The 27,455-nt window shown below is 49.5% G+C and overlaps 1 protein-coding gene across 1 annotated transcript in view; it reads left to right on the forward strand.

Moving 5' to 3' along the window:
* Positions 1-218: 218 nt before the first annotated feature.
* The window catches only part of LOC135808288 (uncharacterized), a 98,993-nt gene continuing 71,756 nt past the window's right edge, over positions 219-27,455 (forward strand). The window contains exons 1-8 of the mRNA XM_065321456.1: positions 219-1,026; positions 3,872-4,189; positions 5,060-5,371; positions 6,242-6,553; positions 11,060-11,329; positions 11,743-12,021; positions 13,102-13,362; positions 17,881-18,156. Of these exons, the coding sequence (XP_065177528.1) occupies positions 459-1,026; positions 3,872-4,189; positions 5,060-5,371; positions 6,242-6,553; positions 11,060-11,329; positions 11,743-12,021; positions 13,102-13,362; positions 17,881-18,156 (2,596 nt within the window). The 5' untranslated portion in view covers positions 219-458. The remainder of the gene's footprint in view (positions 1,027-3,871; positions 4,190-5,059; positions 5,372-6,241; positions 6,554-11,059; positions 11,330-11,742; positions 12,022-13,101; positions 13,363-17,880; positions 18,157-27,455) is intronic.

The raw sequence follows: 27,455 nt of genomic DNA on the forward strand, positions 1-27,455 counted from the left end.
CACAGTGACCTGTGTGGCATAGCGGCGTGACGAGCGTTGTAGTAGGCAGGCACCAGTCGACTATGTTGAGGCTACCAGGGCACCCTGGCCTTGCTTGTCTCGGACACGTACATGTCTACCCCTGGATGGGAGTCGGCACGAAGTCTTTTTCTTAGAGCGCAACTCCTTGCTGCTGCCTATTTGACATCGAATTTAGAGACGAATGGTTCGTAGTTTCCTCAGTGAAAGGCGGATATCGAAATTTTTGTTGGAAACGGAGCTGCTGGTCGCTTTTTTCTGAACCATAATCCTATGCTGCATTGCAGTCCAAGATTACTATTAGATCGCCTACAAACTGCTACTTGCTGTGATCAGGTCATCTTCCCGACTCTAGCTCCCAGTAAGTGTCCAGTACACGCTATGTTGAGACAAGAAGCCTGTTTTTCCAGCTTTCAACTTGAGTCCTTTTGACCTGAACCATGAGCGAGCAGTCGTCGGGGTTGCAAGTGCGGAAGAAATCTGGCCTCAAACCGCCGAGAATCGAGCACTTCTGTGTCGTGGTTCGCGATACTACCCACTGTGAAGATGAAGAATTACAGCTCAAAGACGGAACTCATGTTCTCGTGCTCCCGGGAGAGGCGAAGAAATCCCCCACTTTCAAACGGCTAAGGACAAGACTTGAAGGCGACGGACGTGGAGATTGGGTCAAAGTGGAATATTTCGACGACGATGGACAGCAAGTCCATCGCTATGTTGACACTCGTGATCTTCGTCCGGAGACACCCATCAAGGTGAAGGAAACTGCCAATTATAAGAGCAAATATTTTCAGCTGTCCGAAGGCGAGCGAGTTCGAGTCCTTGGAAAGGCCACACAGGCCAGTTCGTTCATGCGGAAAGCAATTGAATGTCAAATTCCAGTTCCGCAGTGGGAACACTGGGTCAAGGTGCAGCGTATCGACGGCGGAGGTAAACTTTATAGTCAAATTCGCTACGTCGATGGAAGGAATCTCTCAGAGTCGCAAGTAGTGGTCGCTTCTTCACGTGCAGGTAAGCTGAGCAATAAGCAAACTGCAAGGTTGGTTGTTTTTTATTTTACTTCGCACATTCAAACGGGATGACGAAAATGATCAGATGATGGCGAAGGCTTAGCCTAGAAGTGACCATGGTGACTATGGAAGAACATAGTAAAGGCTATGGAAGAACATAGTGACTAGGATACTAATAATTGCGAGTAAACGGGGGGGGGGGGGGGGGGGGGAGGATATGATGTATCTGTGATACTACATGAGGATTACTGAACTGCACGGGGAGGGAGAGCAGAGCTATCAGCAGTAACTCAAACTACTCCCTACAGGCGTATGGTACACATGCATGCTTAAACTCAGGTAGCCGGGTAATCGTGCGGACCTCACCAGGGAGAGCGTTCCACAGCAGAGCACCAGCAACAGAAAATCTCCGCTGACCGCAGCAACTACGGTTTGCCTGGCTTAGTAGGCCATTTGGCTGCTGATGGCGGGTAGGGGTGCCTTGTGCCGGGGTCAGAAGCTGGGCGAGCACAGGGCTGGTGCGGGCGTGGATGCACCGCCAGATGGTAATCAATATTTTCTGCCTGTATAGCTCGCTGACACGGTACAGGTGTAACCCGTATACTCTCAGTAGCGTCTTCCCAGCCGAGGAAAAAAACGCCGACTATTTTTCCGCTGCCACCATTGTAACCCCCTATACTCTCAGCACTCAAGACTCTCAAAGCACATACTTGTAGTAATACGTACTTCCTCCGTTAACAAAAACTTCGTGATGGACTTTTGAGGGACTGGTTTGCGCACAAACTGCCGTGAAATGAGTCGTGATCACTTTCTCGGCCTTCCCTGGCATGCCATGAAAGAGGTATGATGCGAGGAAAGCGACCTTTCACAACAAGCCGAGCGGAATCGATGGTTGCGCTGTGGCAACATAGGTACTAGGTGATGACAGTCGTGGCGAGCGAAACTGAAATACCACTTCTCCGAGGGACAATGCGCTGCTTGGCCTCTCTACTACTCTAGCACTGAGTTAGAGAGGGATAGGGACTTATGGAACGGAGCAGCGAGCCCACACAATGAGCGAGTGAACAAGGAGCTGATCCGATCGCACGGCGCAATGAAATAAATTTGAATTCAAGTAAGTTCTTGTTCAGCCTGCGCAAAGCCCAGATTCGAATGCTGATGACCATGAATTCGTTTAGAAGTCTGCAGTCCGACGCGAGTCTCGTGGCTAAGGAAAGTCGACTGGACTTGCTAGCCGCTGCCGTTCAGTGCTGGTAAGAGTATCGATCAGAGAAATTGGAACCCGTTTGGCTGGGACTTTACTCCTCGTTTCGCGGAGTTCTGGAGAGCGGAGATGAAACCAGGGAGTCGTAAAATATTTGTACAACTCCGTGGTGGAAACGAGTAATCGCCACCGCGGCGGATCATGCAGATTGAAAGCCAACTTACTTGAACCACAGCGACATCAAGTTTAGCGGAGTGTGATCAAAGAAGCCGAGGCAAGACTGAAACGAGCTGAACAACGACTCTAGAGTAGAGAGCTGACGACTCGCGTGCAGCAGATGACGACAGCGACGCAGGGTCAAAAATGAGTCGAGCGAAAGCGACGCAAACTGAACTCTCTGCTCATTCCGCCAACAGTTTCTTTAGTAAAGATGCTGTACATAGGCTGAACTACCTTCGTCGAGTGATTTGCAGTCGATACAAACTGTTCTTGACCTGTTCTAAGCGTTTTCATATCCATCAAAATCCATCACGAAGTTTTTGTTAACGGAGGAAGTAAGTTATCAGTGTTCATTGTCTCACAAGGAGAAGAAGAAAAACAAGGCAGTGCGAGTATGCGCACAGCTATCCAGGCATTCCGGCTACGGTGTACTATTTATGTGTATACAAATTACGTGTCATAAAGTAGCCATGCCACACAGGGAGTGAGCAGTGAGCAGCGGCTGTATGGCTGTCCGGAGCGGGCTGCCATCGGTACAGCGAATGGCTCTGTTTTGCGCGGTTTGCAGTTGTTTCAGTTGAGCCTCTCGCATTGCGGCTGAAAAGCAGCAGGAGCCATAAAGCAGGTCGGGCATTATGACCGCCTTCACATACACCTGACGAGAGTGTCTTTATAGGCTTCCGCGTGCATGCCACAGGGCGCCAATTTTCTTGGCAACCTTGGTGAGCACATAGTTTACATGGGTGTCCCAATCTAGGCGATTGTTCAATTAGTCAACAAGGTGCAGTGTACTGCTGTAGTCCACATGCAATCGTCGTAATAAGATTGGGGCGCTAAGTATAATTAATTGTCTTGGTCCGTGGAGGCTGCAGCCTTTCGTTCGTCAGACATTCCCAATCGAATGTGAGTGTTGATGTGATTTGATGCTCGTGTATGATCACGTGACTATTACGTCATACATGGATATTTTGTCTGTATGTCACGTCACAACCAGAATGCGCCATGGACTAGTCAGTCGCCCCAAGTGCATGCTTGGCTTGATCTTGTAGTCTGTTCTTTGACTCGTCTTCTCCACACATCGGGCCAGAATAATGACAAGCCAAATGGATTTTTTGCCAAGCTTAGCATAATGGGCTGTCTCAAGAAGAAGAAGAATTAGTGTGTATGTATGCACGCATGCTTGTGGTGGTGTGTGTGTGTGTGTGGGGGGGGGGGGGGGGGGGGTGGTGCGTTCGATGGTGTGCTCGGTTTTCACGTGTTCCTAGCATGGTAGTGTAGCGGGAAAGTTGCGGTTACCACAGAGCCTCCCTGGATTTCTCTGTTGAAACTCAAACTTGTTTTGAATGAAAACCGTCACCTGTGTTTAATCATTGTACATTCTCTTTACTGTTCATTCTGGATGTGCACTCTGTACTCTGGCTAGGTGTGGCCTATACACGTGTCTCTTCGACATCAACATCGCCGAGTGATGACAATTCTGAGGGCGGGAGTGCTCCAGTGTCAACTAACCCTGCGTCTGCGCAAGCGTCTCGGCAGAATGTAGCATCTACATGTACTGCAACTGTCAGCCAGATGGGACATCAGGAAGTACCACCCAATTGTGGTGATCTGGTTGGTTCTTCTGAACCAAAAGCTGCCCGTGGAAAACCTGTAGCTCCGGGCACAGTCAGTGGCAGTCTTTCCAATGGTGGTCAGTCCAATGGTACTTCGATTGGTTCATCTGGAGCAGTATCGGGCAAGAGTAAGTCAGTAGTACTTCTTTTAGGTGTACGCCTCGCATGCATATGAGTGCTGTAATTTTTGCGTACGGTGGAGCTCGGATAAGACGTACCCTGTCGGGGAATGGAAAAAAAGTACGTAGCATCCGAGGTACTTCTTATCCAAAAATGGCTCCTGCGGCTCCACAGTCCACAGATACGATACATGTACAGTACAGCCAAACCTCGTTAGGATGAACAAGTTTGTTTGTCCTATCGAGAGTTCTTCTTATTCAAATCTGGCAAAAAAATTGCTATGCATATCATATGGATTGTGTTAATATGTGAAGGTGCATGCTGTGGCAACTGTAAAACATTTTTCATAACATAACCCAGCAACAGGTAAATACAATGTGCAATGAATTCATGACAGCATTGCATCTGCCTTGTAACATGTTTTGCCAGTATAAGAGGCCTCGGCTATCGGAAAACAACTACATCCAGCGTACCCATGGGGACCGAAAGGTCGTACTACACGCTGATTTTGTTCAACTCACGCTTGAAGTTAGTTCATCTTCACGAAGGTTCGCCGTACAGTGTTCGTCGTAAACGAATAATTTTGACTTGATATGATGTCTGGCCAACCATAGAATTGGCCCTAGTTCGTACTAAAGGAAAGTTCGCCTTCTCAGTGTTCGTCCTAACGAGGTTTGACTGTATGTCAACATGCTCAAAATTCTTTCTTGCACTGCGAAAATATGTACTGGTAAGTGCGCCAAACCAGGCTTCCCATGCTGCAAACAGCCTCCTCCGCACATTCAACATACCGTATTTCCGCGAATTTAAGTCACACCTTTTTACACTACGCTTCTCTTTACTGTTCATTCTGGATGTGCACTCTGTTCTCGGGCTAGGTGTGGCCGATACACGTGTCTCTTCAACATCGCCGAGTGATGACAATTCTGGGGGCCGGGGTGCTCCAGTGTCAACTAACCCTGCGTCTGCGCAAGCGTCTCGGCAGAATGTAGCATCTACATGTACTGCAACTGTCAACCAGATGGGACATCAGGAAGTACCACCCAAGTGTGGTGATCCGGTTGGTTCTTCTGAACCAAAAGCTGCCCATGGAAAACCTGTAGCTCCGGGCACAGTCAGTGGCAGTCTTTCCAATGGTGGTCAGTCCAATGGTACTTCGATTGGTTCATCTGGAGCAGTATCGGGCAAGAGTAAGTCAGTAGTACTTCTTTTAGGTGTACGCCTCGCATGCATATGAGTGCTGTAATTTTTGCGTACGGTGGAGCTCGGATAAGACGTACCCTGTCGGGGAATGGAAAAAAAGTACGTAGCATCCGAGGTACTTCTTATCCAAAAATGGCTCCTGCGGCTCCACAGTCCACAGATACGATACATGTACAGTACAGCCAAACCTCGTTAGGATGAACAAGTTTGTTTGTCCTATCGAGAGTTCTTCTTATTCAAATCTGGCAAAAAAATTGCTATGCATATCATATGGATTGTGTTAATATGTGAAGGTGCATGCTGTGGCAACTGTAAAACATTTTTCATAACATAACCCAGCAACAGGTAAATACAATGTGCAATGAATTCATGACAGCATTGCATCTGCCTTGTAACACGTTTTGCCAGTATAAGAGGCCTCGGCTATCGGAAAACAACTACATCCAGCGTACCCATGGGGACCGAAAGGTCGTACTACACGCTGATTTTGTTCAACTCACGCTTGAAGTTAGTTCATCTTCACGAAGGTTCGCCGTACAGTGTTCGTCGTAAACGAATAATTTTGACTTGATATGATGTCTGGCCAACCATAGAATTGGCCCTAGTTCGTACTAAAGGAAAGTTCGCCTTCTCAGTGTTCGTCCTAACGAGGTTTGACTTTATGTCAACATGCTCAAAATTCTTTCTTGCACTGCGAAAATATGTACTGGTAAGTGCGCCAAACCAGGCTTCCCATGCTGCAAACAGCCTCCTCCGCACATTCAACATACCGTATTTCCGCGAATTTAAGTCACACCTTTTTACACTACGCTTCTCTTTACTGTTCATTCTGGATGTGCACTCTGTTCTCGGGCTAGGTGTGGCCGATACACGTGTCTCTTCAACATCGCCGAGTGATGACAATTCTGGGGGCCGGGGTGCTCCAGTGTCAACTAACCCTGCGTCTGCGCAAGCGTCTCGGCAGAATGTAGCATCTACATGTACTGCAACTGTCAACCAGATGGGACATCAGGAAGTACCACCCAAGTGTGGTGATCCGGTTGGTTCTTCTGAACCAAAAGCTGCCCATGGAAAACCTGTAGCTCCGGGCACAGTCAGTGGCAGTCTTTCCAATGGTGGTCAGTCCAATGGTACTTCGATTGGTTCATCTGGAGCAGTATCGGGCAAGAGTAAGTCTGTACTTCTTCTAGGTGTACGACTCATATGCATGTGAGTGCTGTAAATTTTGCGTACGGTGGAGCTCCACAGATACGATACATGTACACGTGTAGTATGTCAACATACTCGAAATTCTTTCTTGCACTCCGAAATGTACCGGTAAGTGGTAAGTGCGACCAAACCAGGCTTTCCATGCTACAAACAGCCTCCTCCGCACATTCAACATACCGTATTTCCGCGAATTTAAGTCACACCTTTTTACACCATGCTTCAAGGGCAAGGAAGGGTGTGCGACTTTCAATAGAGTGTGACTTCTTACTGAATGTATTGAAACAATATGGCTCGGACCTGAAAAATGGGTTGCGACTTGTACTCGGGGAAATACGGTAGTAAAGTACCTGTCAAGCGAACCTGTTACGTGCACATACGAAAACACCAACATAGTATGTAGTATGCGAGGCTAGGACTGTGTTTACATGAGGCGTTTCGACCCGGTTTGAGTTCGACCCAGGTCGAATTTCAACCCGCCATGTTCACAGATTGACTGGAGCGTTTACACGACGCACTGCACTTGACCCGGGTTGATTTCAACCCTCATCTTGAGGGGAGGGTTGAAATCAAGCGCCAGGTTTGCACACGCAAATGTTGCGCGAACCTTTTTCGAGTTTGACTTTTCATGATGGAGCAGTATGGTCAGTGCATACATTTACAAGTACCGGTACATGCACGTGTTGTACTGCACTCGTTGCAAATCGTTTTCGATTAGGTAATTTAGGGTCCTTTCGTCGGTTGTGCTGCATCAAACATGTGCGAGTCATGCAGATACATACTTTGTACATGTTTACAGCCTTGTCTGTCAGTTTAAGTAGTCAGAAGGTCGCTTGGCCGAGCCAGCGGTCTTGCTTCGGGAAAATAATTGATTTTAACCCTCAGGTGCCGGTAGGTCGATTTCGACCTATGCTGACAGTGCATACTAAAATCGAGCACAGAGCCAGTCTCGTGCATCGCAGGTGCCTGATTTTTTGTACAGAGACCCTTCAGTAGCTGGCCTGTAGATAGCAATAGAGAAAGGAGGGGGGTTGCATTTGAAAAAGTCGAGTCGTGATCAACGACGATCGCGCAGATCAGCGGAAGTCAATCGAGCGTGGCAGCCTACGCACGCGTCCCGCAACATGAACAAAACGTTGCTGTTTCGCTTCGTTTTCGACTAGTACAGTTCATGGCTACTACAGCTGACCTCCGTCATGGACGCTGCAGGAGCGCTTGAGTTGTTTGAAGAGCTGGAGGCCGATGATGCCTCTGTAGAAGAAGAATCAGAAGACTACGATGGTGAATAATCTGACGCTCTTTTCCCTGGCGGAAACCTGCCGTCATCAGATGAGGAAGACCGACTCAACGATGATTTGGTTTTCGGTGAATTTCTTGAGAACAGCAGCTCTTCAGACGAGGACAAAATTTCCGACGATGAGCTTCAAGAAGCTGTAGGGCGAGGGCAAGCGCAGCCAGTTCGTGGATGCGCTCCGCTCGCGCTGCGCGGAGGAATTGCTCGCGGCGCTGGTCGAGCTCAGCCAGCTGATGGAACAGCTGATCGTGGCGTGCGTGGCGCGTGTGGTGGAGGCCGTGGCGGAGGCCGTGGACGAGGTAGTGGATTCGGCGTGCTGAGTGGTGTTGGCGACCAAGATGTTCTTGGACTAGCGCAGTACCCTGACCCTATTGTAAATTTTTCTGACTTGAAAATTCAAAAATCGGATTTTGCTGTGTCTTGCCATTCAGAATACATACTTTTGTCACTACATCATCTAAGGCCGATTCCACACTACGCCGAAAGTGGCTTTGCCTTGAAGGCATAAAGTGGCTTATAAAGTGAAGCTGCATTCACACCTACAAGTGTCGATCACGGGACTTTGCTTTGAAGGTTAGACTGTGAGGCTTTCCTGTGCTTGATCTAGCAACGGCGGTAGTGGAGAGGCTCTTTGTTGGGCCAAATCCTCGAATATCACCCATTTTCGCGTGCCCAATCTTGAAATTTGACCACGCTAGCGCGCTGTGTAGGCGGATTCCAGATCATAGGTCGAATATTTGTCAACCTCGCCAACAGGCATTCCGGTGGCAGTTTTCGTTGTGTATGTCTCGTACAGTCCTTTCGCCTTCGTTTTCATGTTGTCGATTTTGGAATGGACGATCGACGCAGTGTATTGCCTCCTCCCGGAGCTGTTCAGCAAACAAATTCAGCTTGATGGCGATCTCCTCCGGCGTAGCTCCTGCGAACTGTACCGGCCGGAGGTCGCCTCAAATATCCGCTCCAAAGCTCGATCAGCTTGCCCTCAAGCTCCTGGCTAAACATGACCCTAGGCATTGTTGACAGCTCACAACTCACCACGACTGAAAGATACGACAGGGAACACATTCGGAAAAAATCGAAAGGCTGAAGAAAAGTCAGAAAAGTGTCCTGAAAAGGTAAAAAGTTGCCTTGAAAGAGGGTGCTGGTGTTGCTTTGTAGACAACAAGCACTTTTCACTTTCGCGCGTTTCTCAAAGTGATCACCATGGCAACTTGCCTGAAAAGTGCCTGAAAAATGGCTTTTAGGCAGGATTTGGTGTAGTGTGGAATCGGCCTTAACGGTTGCGGAGATATAGGCTTTCCAAAAAATTGAGCCAAAACTACGAAAAATCTAAAATTCAGTCAGGCACCAAAGGGTTAATTGTCACCAGTGATTAGTTTCAGCCTCATATGTGCTGCACTGGCAAGTCCACAAAGGCCAAAATGGGAAAGAGCTCCAGGACCTAAAACTGTCAGATCCCGTATTGTTGTGAGCATTGGATCGAAGGGTCGTGACCATGAAGAAACTGCACTGTTTGCCAAAAGAGCAGCGTTCTAAGTAGGCCATGTTCGCACGAAAAAATGACTGCGGCAACCTGAAGGAGTCCAAGCAATTAGGCATCGAACAGCATTTAGTGCACTCACATCACTTTTCTCTGTGCCATCTGTTATGCTTAAATCCATGGTCTGTACATGATCTGTACGCCATACGCTGCTCTGTGTGTACTGCACATTGTACATGCATGCACTCTACACTGTTGTCAACTGCTTTGCCATGTGTACATTATTCTGTAGTGTTTGAAGCAAAGTGCGTACTCTGCCAGCGACCGTTGGTCTGTACACCAGCTATGTCAGTTATTAGTTTCCTGATTTCGAATAGTTCCTTGCTTGTCGTTCTGAAGTATAGATGTAATAATTGTACTCTTGCTCATGTAGTTCTCTGTCTATCTTATTCTGTATTCTGGCGAATATTACACCACCGACTCTGCTTTCCAGAGACAAGATAGTTAAAATGCTATTTTCCGTGGTTGGATTCACCCTCCCTTCCTAGTATTGGCTATGTATTATTATGTGCCATGAAGTGGAGATGATAAAATAAAATAAATAATTGTCGGTTTTGTCTACAAGAGCCACAGTGTTTCTTCTGCATTTGTTGCAGATGCATGGCTCACTTTTGACTGTCCATTGTGGGCAATTCAACATAATACCGAGGCTCTCAGCCCTAAACCAAGTGCATGAAGTTCAGGCATGGCGCCATCCTCACTCTCAAATGTAGAAAATGTCTGTGGTCTCATCCTGCTTATGTTTGGTTGACAAAATCATTTGAAATAGCATTGGTGCATTCACGCACTGCTGGGGGGGGGGGGGGGGGTACTGTGGCTGCATGACGTCACGGCAAGGTGCCCGAGCTTCACATATCCAAATCAAATCATCTCTAGGATGCTTCTTCGGAGAGATGTAGAGATGTGGGACTAGGACTGTTCAATTGAGCGGAATTTTTCATTTTTCACCGGACTGACCCTCTAGTCCAGGGTTGTTCAACCCCCTAAGTTTTGTACCACTTGTACCACTGCGATTCACTACTTGACTCAACCTTCGGCATTCGACTATCTTTTAGTACAGCACATCTGATCACCTAAGGCCGGACTGCTGGTGCCGAGGAACAACGGACTATGCGCAACCAACAAATTATGCACATGCCTACAAGTACAACATAAAAATATGTAACAATGTAACATCTATAACTGATCTTTGTAAGCAAAAAGAACATGCTGCAGCACTTAGGTCATTTTCTTGAGTCTACACCCCCTTGTTCATGAGTTGTTTCTGCACTTTTCATGCCCATTTGTCACACTTACATTCTATCTTTATCTTAGGCCTCGTAACCTGTTTTCTCACTTGATCACTTTGCGAACTTAGAAGTTGCGACTTCAGTCAAGTGTCAAGTTCGGCAAGAAGCGTGTGTTCCTAGTTGGAACAATCAACTTCTTGATAACTTTAGTTCCGTATTTCCAATGATGATTGGAGCTTGAAAATTGATTCTGGATACATAATATTTCAAATGTTGACCAAGTTGTCATGTTGCGTGGTGATGTCTGCGGCATTCATACTTTTTATGCTGTTGTTAACCATCTATAACTGCTTCTCATTGTTTCATCAGTATTTCTGTTGGTGTTGTGCTGTAATTGCTCATGCAGCAACTCTCAAGCAGCTCTCTGCCACGGAAGCCTTGCTGAGATTGCCACACCCTCCAGACTTCATTATAAAGGAAACATCTGAATGGACGATCACAGCTGGGCCAATTAGTCCGGGCGAGACAGCACCGTCGAGGCTGGTTGTTGATGCCAGGGTTTCAGCCATTGAGGAGCATTATATCTTGACTGGGCTTGAGCAAGGCACCACATACCTCGTTTCATTGCAGCGGCAAGGAACTGACCGTGTGCCAATGCAGCTAATATTTTCTCAACGTACGTAATCTGGTAGTAACCAACGCTCAATAGGTTACCCTCTTACATAATTAATTATGGCTAGATAATTGTATTTGATTGCAACTCACCTGATGCCTGACACCCTTTGGATCCTAACTGAGGCAAGTCACGTCATTGCTGGAAAGCTTAAGTTAGGCCCGGGAAAACATGTTGAGGCATAGCTCACTGTTACGGGTATCACGGCAATAGCAAATTCTGGGCTATGTTGTATCACATAGGTATGAAATGAATGTGGTAACTTGATGTACTTCACCTGGATAAGAGGACCATCTGGCCAACGTGACCACTTTTTCCAGTACCTTGGGCGGTCATTTTAGACACTTTTCACTGTACACAGAGGGCGAACATACTATTGCTTAGAGGTGCATATGCATTCTTTGTGACTTCTCCAGATGGCAAGCTTGAAATTTCACAGCCTTCCCGTCGATCAATAAAAATCAAGTGTCCTGCTGTGGATAAGAAAAGGTTCAGTTCTTACAATATCTCTGCGTTTGAAATCGATGATTCCAAAACCATTCGGGCAAGTGTGGAAGTGAATGAGTGTTCTTTTAGTACAGACCACTCATCAACTACCTGTGAAAACCTTCAATGTGGAAAGTCGTACCGAGTTGTTGTACAAGCTTGCGGAAATGATACTGAAGCCGCTGAATTCCACGAGGACTTTGTTAAAGGTATGTTAAGAAGTGCCCCTTCATTCATGTACATGTACCATGATCCCACTCATAATGTATGTTATTTTTTGCTAAGTTCCTAAGTTCCTACCTTCTCAACCCGTCACCACCCTACGCTCTCAGCCGAAACAATGCAGGGATCATAAACACACTAGCACAGCAAGGACACTTTCGTTGACAGATAATTGGTACGCCTCTAGACAGCTGTTTCGCTCCTTCGAGCTCATCAGTAGAGGATTATAATGCTGATAATGGAGTGTAAAGGAATGATCATTCTTATATAGCTTTCACACTATTCTCACGTTTAGCAGCTTTACTATGCCAATTTCCTTTGTGGAAAGCGCGCTCTTGCGCAATTTCTGCTGTATAAGAATGATCAAAAGAATGACAAAAATATATTATATTAACTGGTTTTGAGGGAAAGAGACAAACGGGAAAAGTCTGAAGAAAAAATTGACTGTCACCACCAGGACTCGAACCAGGGACCCTCGCTTGTAGCCAGCATTATATCAAAATAAATTCTGCTTGCCGGGCCTTCCCATTTTTTTCTGAAAAAAAGGACGATCATCAAGTACAGTATATTCTTTGGCCTGGCCTAATCTCAAATTGGCAATTGAGCATTCTGAAGTTGTCCATGGCGCCACTCTCATGAAATTTTAGTGGATCAGGCTAGCCCCTACCAGTCTCCTCCATTCCCATTCTCATCTGGACGTCCCGGCAACAGCCGTAGGACCTGATGTATAGACTGCTCGAGGCCTGGAAATGAACACAGCTTTTTGAGCAAGGGATTGCGTAACTGTTCGAAGGGATGGAGCCGCATCAAGCTGGCCACCGCAGGTTGACCATCCACTGTTACTGAGACAGTGTGGATAGGCCGGGCCCACAGGGACAGCACATAGATAGGAGAAAAGCTGTGGCATGCGCACATTTGCTTGTACACTCATATCCCTCAGACCTCTGAAGCACATTAGTTTCCAGATGAAAAGATAGTCTCGGAGAAAAGATAGTCTTGAGTGTTTCAAAGGCCATACTGGCTTAATCAGCTGTATTATGTTCTGGGCACTTCTTTTTGTACTGCAGCGGGTGACTTCAGTGTCAGATACGAAACAGCTGGCTCAGCAGTTATCGTGTTGCATCCTGGACAGTATCCAGCCCAGTATCAAACTGTTCATTGGAAGGTAGCTGGTACTACAACCCCAGGGCCTGGAAAGGTTATTGACATCTCTAAGGACAGCGTCAAAATTGAAGGCCTCAAGGCAGACAAGGAATACATTGTTGAACTTAAAGGCGAGGGTACTTCCGATCTATTGGCACGCTACACCCATCTGATGGTAGAAGAAAGTAAGAGCATGTGCTTAGTGCTAAATGTAACTGTAAGCATAAAACCAGAACAAGATGGAAGTAGCTAGGTGTCTGCTTACATGATCTATGCTTCGAATCCCGTCAGGCGAAATAGCACGTCATAGTACATTCGAGATCAGCGGGAAGAAGATGACGACGTCCACTAATTTAGTATCTGTGCACACGAATCTGCTATGTGTGTTACTCTGTGTGTCAGCTATGGCATCATCGCCTGTGGTTCCATGCCTAGCATGTACGTCTGAACCATCCTGCAAAGTTTGAATGACGTAGGCATAGCCAGCAATCGCATGTCACCACGTACTTTGAAAATCAACATAATTTTTCGAATCGACCTTTTTTCCGGATCACTTTTCAACGAGGACGAAGCAAAGTCGGCCGAACGAAGCCTAGAGGAAGAAAATCACCCTCTCCACTTCACCATCACGATACTGACATAGATACGAGATGAAACAACTAAAAAATCCACAAGAAAACTGTACGGCCATCATCGCGCTGACTTTGGTCTGACTTTGGTCTGAGAATTTCTATCACGATCAAAAATATACGAGGAGCACTCAAAAATAAGCCACAGACATACCTTTATCGCTCTCTACTCCTTTTTCAAGGCACAAAAGTCGAGTTTCCACTTTCAAACCAGGAACCAGACATACCAGTGGTCCTTTTCAGCTGGTCCACGTGCGCAGGAAAGGTTCACCAAGGGGCGCAGAGCAGCATCCATTCCAGAAAAAGAGCTAAAATACGAGTGAGACTGCATGACTGAGTACATGAGTACATGTATGAGTACATGCAGAAAATAGTCAATTTCAGCGTTTCTGCTCCAAACAGCAACTAGCTTCGACTAGAAACAAAGATTACACCAAAGGATCAAACAACAACCATTTTCTGCAGTTTTTTTGCAGATGGCTTCCTTGTGCTCGGCCCAGAACCCAAAAATCACACCTCGGAGGAGTACAAAAATTACAACTCTCAGATGTCCTCCATTGCTGGCCATGTTGAGCGATCGCTCCGCGAAACATACTGTCGTCGGGGGTTTTTAATCCCTCGCACGATAGCCCTTCCGATTACTCTCTTATACATCACACGCACGCCACACTCAGAGGACAGGTTATTTTCGTCTTACTCCAAGGAGAGTCTCAGGAAGAAGGCACCCAAAAACAACCAGGATGCGCACGATAAGCATGCAAGCATGCGCACAACAACAAGAACATGTACGATAATCTCCAACCGGCGCAGTCCGCGCGCGGTCCGCACCAACGTGCCAAAAGGGGCACACACGTGCCAAAAGGGCAGGGACAACATACTTCCACATGAAAAAAATGCATCCTCTCCTGAGGATGGGAGAGAAGAAAACAAAACGAGAAGACAGACAGGAGAAAAAGAAATCAAATGTGAACAACATACACATGCAGATACGCAGGGCCAAAACAGTAGGATACCATAGTAACTCCGGACAACGGGGGAAAAGCCAAAGCAAAGGGGTGGAAAGAAAACAGACTGGGCCCACCCATAGAGGGAACCGCCATCTTTCAGGCGTGGGCCCCCGGAAAACAACCACCTCGCCCTGGTGCGAAGCCAAGGCAAACCGATGGTACGGCGAAGACCGCGGCAGCTGAACCGGGTGACCAGTCATCTGACAGCACAGGAGTTGTCCGGAAAACCATCACGCAGCCGATGGGGCTACGAAAACTCACAGATACACACACAGAAAGAAAGAAACAAGGACTGACGCAAACATCTCAGCAATACTAGGAGCCAAAATTCAGACAAGAAAAACCACAAGAAGGAATGGCAGAACAGCAACGTTGAACACGCCTACGGATACAGGGGCAGTCTATCCATGAGGACACCAGATAGCACACAAACAAATCGGTCACCAATACGCAAACAAAAATTAACATAGAAAAACCACAGGGCGCTACCCTGAATAACCACAGGCCTCTAACCTGAAAAAACCACAGGTCTCTAACCTGAAAAAACCCACAGGGATTGAACCTGAATATCACGCGTGAAACACAACCGCTCACGAAACACAAAAAAAACACCGTCCTGAACCCTACTGGGACGCACAAAGGCCAGCCAGCAAAACACGGAAACCGAACACCCGCAAGGCGAACCGATACAAATAAGCGCTGGATCCCACCAGCCCACCAGGCAGACCGTGGCTCACCATGATCGGACGCCCCCCTAGGTGAAATGAAGAGACCCACGTGCCAAAAACACAAATACCAAACAACACGCTCACAGAAATATTGCCACCCGAACCGTCAACGAGAATCTCAGAAGCATGTTGCACCACTGGGCGTCAGCCATTCCACATGAGCGGGACAACCAGGCGGAGCACTAAAACGCTCGACACAAAACATGAATACTAGTAAAACGAAAAAGAAAGCACTTGTACTTGAAACTGGAAACGACGGAGTGCCACCACATCGAGTAAATCGATGGGGACATCTACCAAACTGAAACAAAAAATCAGACGACACAGGATCGGAGCAGTCCGACGACACCGAAACGACGTGCACCAGTGCACAACACAGGGCGAGTAAGCAAACACGAGCAAAGCTACCCATGCTGACTACCATGATGACGTACCAAGCAACACGATGAGCATGCACGACAGAACGGACAACAGAACTTTCAAGTCAGAAGGTGTGAAAACACAGTGCACACGACCACTCGAACAGCCAGAGGCCGGAGGGCGACAATGTACACTGGTTCAAAACACCGCACACACAACGTGGGCCACAATCATGTACTAACAAGAGCGAGGCTCGAACGAGGTACTTGTACACAAGAGAACAACCCGGGACTTCAATGCCACGAAGCGAAACAATTATTTTTAAAATCCCAAATCGAAGACTAGTACCAGGAGAACTACGTACAAGGTACCAAACATTACGCAGGGCAGACAAAGCATGCTCACCTGAGTAGGAGCTCCGAGGACAGGGTTGAGCAGATGGAGCAAAGCGGAGCCATGGCGAGGACGCGTGGAGAAGACAAGATTTGAAGCCACGGCGAAAACGAAAACGATCTCAGGGTCGTGGGAAACGATGCCACTAGCTGGGCGCCAATTGTCGTCGGGGGTTTTTAATCCCTCGCACTATAGCCCTTCCGATTACTCTCTTATACATCACACGCACGCCACACTCAGAGGACAGGTTATTTTCGTCTTACTCCAAGGAGAGTCTCAGGAAGAAGGCACCCAAAAACAACCAGGATGCGCACGATAAGCATGCAAGCATGCGCACAACAACAAGAACATGTACGATAATCTCCAACCGGCGCAGTCCGCGCGCGGTCCGCACCAACGTGCCAAAAGGGGCACACACGTGCCAAAAGGGCAGGGACAGCATGAGACTCTTAATCTCAGGGTCGTGGGTTCGAGCCCCACGTTGGGCGCCAATTGTCGTCGGGGGTTTTTAATCCCTCGCACGATAGCCCTTCCGATTACTCTCTTATACATCACACGCACGCCACACTCAGAGGACAGGTTATTTTCGTCTTACTCCAAGGAGAGTCTCAGGAAGAAGGCACCCAAAAACAACCAGGATGCGCACGATAAGCATGCAAGCATGCGCACAACAACAAGAACATGTACGATAATCTCCAACCGGCGCAGTCCGCGCGCGGTCCGCACCAACGTGCCAAAAGGGGCACACACGTGCCAAAAGGGCAGGGACAACAATACCTTTTGAAATTCTCTTCATAGTATATCTTCCACCATTGAAATTTCGAATTTCTTCGATTTTTGCTGAGAGGGGTGGCTTGCAACCTCGATATGGCTTGTTCCAGGCATGCTTTGGAGCCATCGCCTGTTGAAACAATGGCGGGAAGCTGCCCTGCAACTGTTCCAACAGGAAATTAATCGATCCGAGAAAGCGCGAGTCCGCGAATCTCGGTTGAATATTGAGTATTTCAAGCCGCGAGGCTTTTCACGACGAAGATGGAGTTCTTTTTGGAGATGGACGTCGCGGCAAAGGACATGGTGTCCGACTTCTGGCGTCTGGTGAAGCCAGGGATCATTTGTCCAGTCAGGTCGGCAGCCTAACCGTTGGTAAGCTTGTGTTTGGATCCCGTTCTGCTCGATGTGGCAGATCACAAACAATTTGATATCGCACAAATTGATCTCAGCATCGTGCGTACGGTATTTTATATTCAGAAAATCCCAAAGTGTCTCTGTATGGCCGTCCTATGCCACGAGAAACTCCAATCAGGCTCCTATGTCCTCTGCCTTCATGATTGAATGTCCACTTCGTTTGAACAACGAACACAACAATCGAGGACGGCTTTGCAATGAAAAATACAGCCATACAGGAGCTGAAAAAAAGAAGAAAAAACGTGCTCATGATGAGACTCGAGTACATGCATACTCTCCCAGCAGGTGAAACGCAAATTTTTGCGAAAAATGCGTGTCGCCGACTGACCAGTAATTTCGCCTGACGACTATAATATCAGCCAATGTTATTGTTTGCATATCTGTGTGTGCCCTCAACTCAGGGATTCGCTATATCTCCTCCAGACAGACCTCTTCCACTACATGTGAAATCATACTTAATGATAAAATGGTGCGCTCACCAGGAATAAGCAAATGGATAGTTGAATTGAAAAAAGCTGATTCCAATTTCCAGCCTATCGAAAACTCATGCAGGGAGATTGAGTGGCCCAAAGGAGAAACACGGCTCAACATTGATGGACTACAGCCAAATGTCTACTTTCTGTCAGTAAAAGCAGCTGGACGAGATGACCTGGAGATTGCGGCCATCTTCAATCAACGTAAGTGCATGGCATTTACTGAAAAACCTGTCAAACCAAATTAGGTCAAAGTGATGACATAGCAATTAACGATTACTATAATGCAAAGCGTTGTTTGCCTGTAATCGGGGCAGGGTATGGAAGTTAATGTTAGCTTACACGTCGTCCTACCGGTAGGACCCAAGAAATAGCTCTGCTCAGTGCTTTCGGTTGAGAATCGTTCAACAAAAATTGTTGAGAAGAAATCTTTGTATGTCAAAGCAATGGTATAAATTCAATACCATGTCTGGTGCATTGCGTGTCGGTGCAGTTTTGTAATTCAAAATGGCCGCACATACTCCGGTCTGAGTGCTGGCAACTATGCCAAGCATGGTTTTTGACCATGACATATCGCGTATGATGAGGATTTATGGTCTTTGTTGCTGCATGACAGCACTGACTCACAGCACCCTTTTCGTTTGTGCTTTGCCCGATTGGGCACCCACTGTAAAGAGCACGATACAACACTTTTCCATACATGTCCGACTCACTTTCCACACTATTTTTCCTATAATCCCACAACTCCCGAGAACAGGGACAGATCAATAAAGAACACCTTCTAACCAACAAGAGAATTAGGAGCTTGTGTCTGTGACGAGGGTTGTGCCACGGGGCACTAGGATCTCACGAAAACATTGGTCCTTCGAGCCGGATTCTCTGCGGAGAGGGTCCGGCATCGCCATACTCGAACCAACCAGAGAGCTGAGGAGCGTCGCGGATCGACGCCACAGCGAACCTATGTACACCACACGGAGTGGCCGTCTGTCTCGTGCACCGACGCGATTCGGAGACGACGACAACGCAACAGCAGCAGCGGCAGCCCAGGACGACGCCGGCAAGTCAACGCAGATGGCTGACATCGTCAAGACGGAACAAGAGGCTGAGCTAAGTGAAATCACTCGAGGTGGAGCTGGAGAAAGCACCAACCAGTTAGGTCCTGGTCTCCACACACCAAATAATTATATGCCTGTTTGTTCTGCTGTTCGTAATACTAATGTTAGTAGTTCCACGAATGAGTTTGTTCATGAAAGTCATGAAAACAATTTTGAAACATGTAATGTTCCCTCTACAAGTAGGCCGTTTTCATATTCGCACACACGCACCACATCATGTTGCTGTAGATTTAGCACCTCACCAGCCGTACGCTGGCCAGTCCTTTTTAGGTTCCGATTTGCATGACACTCACACGCGCTCTGTGACCCCGGCTGTTCCTTTTTTGCCTCATGCACACCAAAAGCGTGTCCAGTACACAAACGACGCGCAGATCGGCGAAAATGCAGGCCTTGCTGCAGCCAGCGCAGGGTACCAAAACGGGAGCAGGTCGATGAGCGCTCGTTCACTCACCACTTCATCAGCAACGTCTTGCAGCAGCCGGCGCTCGCTCCGCTCAATCGACGAGCTCGACGCGGAAGCGGAACGTATCGCCGCGGAGGAGCTTGCAGAAGTAGAACGAAAGCTGATCCGCAAGAAGCTAGAACTCCAGAAGAAGTTGAACAGAAACCGGTCAAGCGGCAGCAGTAATGCCAGCGTCCGATCAAGTTCGTCCCGTCGATCACGGGAGACCGGCAACGGATCCGAGCTGACATGCGCGGATCGCATTAGCCTAGCTGAGCGCGCACAGCGCGCCGAGCGCGCGGAGAGAAACATGGGAGCAGCGCTTGAGGAAGCCAATGGTCAAATCCAGGATCTGTTACTGGACCACCAAGTCCAAGGTGAGCAGGCTTCAGGGAACGAGCCCAATGGCACACGTCCTACCCCTACAAGTGCAAGGCAGTCACACCCCATGAATCTCACCACCCACCATTTCATGGCAAGGCAGTCCACTGCCAAGGACTTGCCTCAGTTCTCTGGACATGCTGACGAGTGGCCAGCATTCATCTTCGCCCTGGAGCACACGACCAGAGAGTGCGGATTCTCGAACGGGGAGAACCTTGGACGACTGCAAAAGGCGCTGCGCGGAAAGGCAAAGGAAGCTGTACAGGGGATGATGACTCTCCCCGACAATGTAGGGGAGGTCATCTCCATCTTGAGGATGAGGTTCGGCCGCCCGGACCAGATTGTCCAGAATCTCATTCTGAAGACGAAATCACAGAGAGGCATGAAGTCGGAGGAGGCCATCGAGGTACTGATTGAAATCAGCGCCCTGTGCCGAAACCTTGTGGCCACTATGCGAAGCACAAAGTGCACCGGCCATCTCTACAACCCTCAATTGGTCAAGGAGCTAGTTGGCAAGCTGTCTGGGGGGCTTCGGATCCAGTGGGGAGAGTACGTGCTTAAAACCGGCACAGACCCGCACCTGGACACCTTCTCTGCCTGGCTTCAACAGAGGGCCAAGGCTGCATGCCTAGTCGCTCAGCCGAGCCCATGTGACGTCACTCATGCCACTCCACGCACAGGCCAAACGTTCACAGTCGTGGAGGCCACCGCCGGTAAGCCACATTGCCTATTCTGCAGCAAAGCTGGGCACACCACAAGTAGCTGCCGTCAGCTAGCCGCGGAGCCACTTAACGCCCGTCGGCAGTTCGTTAGTGACAGACGGCTGTGCTTCCGCTGCCTTGGCGAAGGCCACCTGCCGAGGGTATGCGAGGAGAAGGCCTGCTCGTGTGGCAAACCCCACCATCCGCTACTACACCGTGATGGCCGCGGAAGTGTAGCACCGCTAGGACGCATGTCAGAGACGACATACACCTCGGCAACCCATGTGTCGGAACACAGTGGAAGGGTGCTGCTGAGGGTGATTCCGGTCACGGTACGAAACGGAGACACAGCGGCTGATACATACGCACTCCTGGACGAAGGCTCAACAGTGTCCTTGATTGAAAGCGAACTGGCGGAGGAACTTGGACTTGCAGGACCAACGCGGCCCCTGAGGCTGTCATGGACGGATGGCAAGCAGCACCAGGAGTCCAGCTCCAAGGTAGTAACATTCAGCATAGCTGGCAGGCAGAGACAGGACAGCTTCACCTTGACAAACGTCCACACTCATGCCAAGTTCAACCTGCCAACACAATCAATCAACCCTCAACGGCTGAAAAACTGCCCCCACCTGGAGGGACTTGAACTACCAACGCTGTCTTGTGCCAAGCCCAGACTCCTAATCGGACAGGATAATTACAGCCTGATCGCACCACGGGTGATCGCGGAGGGCCCTCCAAACGCACCCGTAGCTACACAGACCAAGCTAGGGTGGGTTGTTCATGGCAAAACGATCGCCGACCGCTGCAGAATCGATGAAGGCGTGGTCCTCTCCACCTGGGGTCTCGACAGCGACCTCCATGACCTGGTCCAGCAGTCGTTCGCCCTAGACTCCCTCGGGGTCAAGCCTGCGAAAATCCGCAGCAAGGCTGACGACCGCGCACTCCAGCTGCTAGACACTCTCACCACGCGTACCGGACGCCGGTGGCAAACGGGGCTTCTCTGGCGGGAGGACAACATCACCCTTCCACGGAGCAAGGCAACGGCTGCCCAGCGTCTCGAGCAGCTGGAGAGGCGCCTGCGGAAGGATGACACGCTTGCACAAGGCTACCAGAGCAAGATCGACAGCTATTTGGAACAGGGGTATGCCCGGAAGCTGTCACCTGAGGAGGCCACCCACCAGCCAGAGCGGACATGGTACCTGCCACACTTTGCTGTGTACAACAAAGAGAAAGGCAAGGTGCGACTGGTGTTTGACGCCGCGGCAAAGTCGCATGGAAAGTCTCTAAACGACTTCCTCCTCACCGGCCCCGACCTCCTGACGCCGATCACACAAGTTCTGTACAACTTCCGACTGTATGAGGTTGCCTTTGGTGCAGACATCAAGGAGATGTTCCACCAGGTGAAGATGCGTCCCGAAGACCGTCATGCACAACGCTTCCTCTGGCGCGACATGGATGCAAGCAGACCAGCTGATGTGTACCAGATGGACGTGATGACGTTCGGCGCAGTCTGCTCACCAACCGCCGCCCAGTTTGCGAAGAACATCAATGCGCACGACTTGGCTTCCGGAGATGCGCGAACCGTGACAGCCATAGAGGAGTGCCACTATGTCGACGACTATTTCGACAGCACCCCAACAACCGAGGAAGCTGTAGCACTGACTCGCAAGGTGATGGACGTCCACGAGGGGGGAGGGTTTGTGATCCGTAACTGGGTGAGCAACTCTCCGACGGTCCTCGAGAGCCTTCCATCAGATCTGAGGTCACCAAGAATCGTGAACGTCCACAGCCACGACCTCCCCATCGAGAAGACCCTGGGCCTCCGATGGGACCCTGCGAAGGACACTCTTGGCTTCTCCTGCGGCACGAAGCCAGATCCAAAGGCACCAGTCACGAAGCGAAGCGTCCTGCGACACACAATGTCGGTATTCGACCCACTCGGCCTGGTGTCCTGCCACTCCATCATCGCACGCATGCTTCTCCAAGACGTGTGGAGAGCTGGCATAGGCTGGGATGATGAACTCCCTGCATCTCTTGCACTGAGATGGACAGATTGGGCTGCAGAGCTAGACCAGGTGGCCACCGTAGAAGTGCCACGGTGCTACACACCGTTGATTGCAGTCGCTACAGACATCCAGCTGCACGTGTTCGCTGACGCAAGCGAGAAAGCATACGGCGCCGCTGCGTACTTGAGAGTAGCGAACCACGGTACTCAGCTGGCAGTGTCCCTAGTTGCAGCGAAGGCACGCGTTGCTCCACTGAAACCGGCCTCGATACCCCGTCTGGAACTCCAGGCTGCGGTCCTCGCCTCGCGCCTATCCTGTACCGTACGGGAGCAGCTGCGTATTTCAATTCCACGGGTCATATTCTGGACAGACTCCAGAACGGTGCTGTTGTGGATACGCTCGGACGCCCGGCAATTCAAACCATTTGTGGCCCACCGGATCGCGGAAATAACAGACACAACAGAAGTAGATCAGTGGCACTGGGTACCGACAAGACTGAACCCAGCCGACGACCTCTCCAGAGGCATCTCTGCCCAGCGCTTGCAGCCGGACGATCGCTGGTTTGGCGGCCCGGACTATTTGAGGCAAGGCGAAGCAGACTGGCCCGCCGAGGAGACTCGTACGCCGGACCCGGATGATCTCGAGCTGAAGCGTGCATTCAGTGGCGTCCACGCAGCAGCCGGAGACAGCTCAGAGCCACCCAGCCTGAAGGCAGCACTACCAGAGATCGAGCGCTTCTCAAGCTGGTGTCGCCTGGTAAGAGCAACCGCCTGGGTGCTACGCTTCACTCGCCACCTGAGACACGGAGGAAGAGACACTGCCAAGCCGTCGCTGACAGTCCCCGAGCTACGAGCCGCGGAGAGTCTTTGGTGGAAAGCTGCACAAGCGGAAGGCTTCCCAGAAGAACTCGCTGCGCTCCGCAATGGCAAGCCAGTCAACAAGGACAGCCGCCTGGTCCAGATGACACCCTTCATCGACGACAATGGCATCATGCGCTCTGACAGCCGCGTACGGAACGCAAAGGTTGAAAACAAGAACCTGCGCCAACCTGTCTTGCTCCCGCCGAAGCACGCCTTCACTAGGCTGCTCATACAGCAACACCATGTCTGGTCGTTACATCAAGGACAGGATCGCGTAGTGAACGAGCTGCGTCAGAAGTACTGGGTACCCGGTATCCGCACAGCGGTAAGAAGCACCTGGAGCGAGTGCCAGCATTGCAAGAATCTCCGTGCCAAGCCGCAGCCACCAATCATGTCGGCCCTGCCAGAGTGCCGCACTGACGCCTTTCAGCGACCCTTCACACGGACAGGACTGGACTACTTCGGCCCGCTGTCTGTCACTGTTGGGCGCAGACATGAGAAGCGGTACGGCGCTCTCTTCACTTGTCTCGCCACCCGAGCCGTTCACGTGGAGCTGGCGCACGACCTGTCCACAGACTCAACGCTAATGGCCATCCGGCGATTCATCAGCAGGCGAGGCTGTCCACTGGTGATCCACTCAGACAACGGAACCAACTTCAAAGGCGCCGCCAAAGAGCTCCGCCAGGCCATTCGTGAGCTGAATGAAGCCCGCATCCAGGACCAGCTTTCTCATGACGGCATTACATGGTCGTTCAACCCGCCGGCGGCACCCCACATGGGCGGAGCCTGGGAGCGGCTCGTTGGATCCATCAAGACCGCACTTCACGCCATCCTCAAAGAGCGCCATCCCAAGGAGGAGACCCTCCTGACCGCACTGGCAGAAGCAGAGGCACTCGTGAACAGTCGACCTCTCACACATGTCAGTCTGGATGCCGCCGACGACGAGGCCTTGACTCCGAACCACTTCCTGATCGGTTCCTCGTGTGCCATTCTTCAAGGAATCGCGCAGGCAGGAGATGTCTCGCTGCGGCGCCAATGGCGCGTTGCGCAAGCCCTTGCAGATCTGTTCTGGCGCCGTTGGGTTCGCGAGTACCTTCCAACTCTCGCTCGCCGCACAAAGTGGAACCGCCAAACGAAGCAGCTCGTCGTAAACGACATTGTCATTATCGCGGATGACAACGCACCACGGGGTTCCTGGCCCAAAGGTGTCATCTCAGCTGTCCATCCAGGCCGCGATGGTGTTGTCCGTGTTGTCGACGTCAAGACCGCATCAGGTAGCGTTTTTCGCCGACCCGCTGCGAAAATTTGTGTACTGGACGTGCGTTCGTAGAGCTGTCATGCCTCCCGCACTTCTGAGCTGCAGCTAGCTGCGCTGTTTTTTTTCTCTTTTTTTCTTGTTTTCCTTTTTCTTGTTTCGTGCGTCCATGGACCGTCCACCCTTATTTCTACTCGAATAACACGATGGTTGCTAGGTTTAATACAGTCTTCTTCGCTTTTCTTCTGTTCTTTTTTGCATGTTTATGTTAACTCTCCCACGGTTCGTAACCAGGGGGGAGAATGTTGCTGCATGACAGCACTGACTCACAGCACCCTTTTCGTTTGTGCTTTGCCCGATTGGGCACCCACTGTAAAGAGCACGATACAACACTTTTCCATACATGTCCGACTCACTTTCCACACTATTTTTCCTATAATCCCACAACTCCCGAGAACAGGGACAGATCAATAAAGAACACCTTCTAACCAACAAGAGAATTAGGAGCTTGTGTCTGTGACGAGGGTTGTGCCACGGGGCACTAGGATCTCACGAAAACAGTCTTTCTCAGCTCGCCCTCTCCCTGGAGTACAAATTCATATCCAACTTTCGCTATTTCCATGAAGTTTACTAATATGCCCTATAAGATCACCTCCAAATTTGTGGACTCCATTGTTAGTCCATTATACATAGTTTGGGGTCAAGTTTTAGGTGAATGTTAGAACACAGGCCGTGTAGCAGATCAGTGTATGCTGACCGGGGTTGTATGATAGCTATATCAAATGCACACTCCACGTGCAGGCATCAAACCAGGTGTGTTGGGAAAAGCAGCTGGCCTGCAATTAATCATAAGCTCTGACCCGGATAAAGAGAAAGAGAGATTGGCCAGTCTGCACTTAGTGTTTTCAACTCCAATGGTGTCTCAAGGTCCCACCTCACCCTACATCATCATAATGCAACCATGGGGGAATATCCTTAGCAGATATCAAGGAAATATTATAGACAGTGATCAAGTGGGGAATCTGGAGGGGGGGGGGGGGGAGGGTGACACTAGGAAGGGCAACTGGGGAAGGGAACAAAACAACCACAAAACCCATTCCGGACTAGGAAAATTAAGGTGAGGGCCACAGTCAATAATTATTTACAGACCAACACAACATAGGCAGCGCTGAATACACTGGCTAGCTTCAATGATAAACAGGGCAAAAAGCCCTATTACAGCATATGCTGCATTTCACTGCCTCACCTGGCAAACTCGCACGACACTACAACCCTCGCACCCCTCCACCCTTCTTCCGTGCACAATGGGATGATGTGCTCCGCTTTAACCCTTATCTGCCCATTAAAAGACTTTGTGATACAGGAAGGGGTACTGTACCGGTTTGTCTCAGAGGGCTGCGTTCGCGATCGCCATCCTCGTCACAGCTAGTACTGTTTTCACTGTCACTGTCATCGACGTCCTCTACGTCTTCATCAGACTCTGAACCTGATGAAAATTCAGAATCCGAACCAAATAAATTTTCATCAGTGTTAGGTACCTCCTCCTGTACGTTGTACAACCTTTTCCAAGCTGGCCTTCATGCACCCTCGTACTCACATTTTGTCTCCTTTTGTCACCTTATGTTCCGTTGGCCTGGATAGCTACTTGCGCGCCCATATTTGCCATAGCTACCCAGTCCCTTTATCTTGCCGCCCTCACTCGATCTCGCTCTCTCTTCCATAATGTAGTCGTTTCGTTTGTCTTGGTCTCCGTCTCTTCGTCTTTAATAATTGTCTTCCCAACTACCCGTTCCCGTTGTCCGTTGTGTCTGGGAAGTACTCGTCCTCTTCGTACTCAACATCAGGTTCGCGCTCATCTGATTCACTCTCGTCGTCGAGAGTGCCCTCCTCGACGTCCGATTCACTGAATGCAACGATCTTCACATTGTCGTCGTCGTACTGGTTGAGCAAGGAGAGCTTTGGCAACTTGTAATAAAATTTTGACAAACTTTGTAACTGGCAGCCTATTGCTTTCTATACGTCGTTGGAAAACTGCTGATCTCATGCGCTGTCTACCAAACCACTATCGCCATGCCTACAACGATGTTTGAATTCGCACTTGAAGTGCAGCGTTGAAATACGACAATTTTTGTACACGTTGGCGGATAAGGGATAAAAAAATCTTGGGATGCCAACGCATCACTTCCCAAATACCATGTTAAAAAAATTAAAAAAGAGGAAGTCCGATGAAAAGTGAAAAGTTCAGGGTCTATAGAGTTTGGGGCGCCGAGTCTAATGGTGCTGGTCCCACGTCTCTGCGACAAAGCATTCAAGAGATATTGTGATTTGAATATTGTAAGTTAGCAGGGATGCTAATAAAAAGATCTGGCAGTTTTCTTGGAGACAATGATGTAAATATCTGGCAGCTCACACTTTTGAAATCTGAGCGTTTCAACTGGTGCGGACGGCTCAATCCTTCTAGTTAGAATACCTAACTGCCTTGGTCGTGAGGTACAGGGTAAAGTCAAATTGGAGCCAGAGGCTTGACTTGTACTGTGCAGGGAGCGGATAAAAGCTCCACCAGCACACAGGTAATGGCTAGCTGCACCCTAATGGCTACACTTCCCGTTGCCGGCAGCACACCTGCACCTGTTTTCCAGCTGCTGAAAATGATCCATATCCATGGCGAGGAAGACCTTGTCCTGTTTGTGCTTGGTCTGGCTAGCCTAGCAAGACACGCTGACTACGGCACCTCCCTTTCCCA

This window comes from Sycon ciliatum, chromosome 2 (assembly GCF_964019385.1).
Source record: "Sycon ciliatum chromosome 2, ocSycCili1.1, whole genome shotgun sequence".
Lineage (NCBI taxonomy): Eukaryota > Metazoa > Porifera > Calcarea > Leucosolenida > Sycettidae > Sycon > Sycon ciliatum.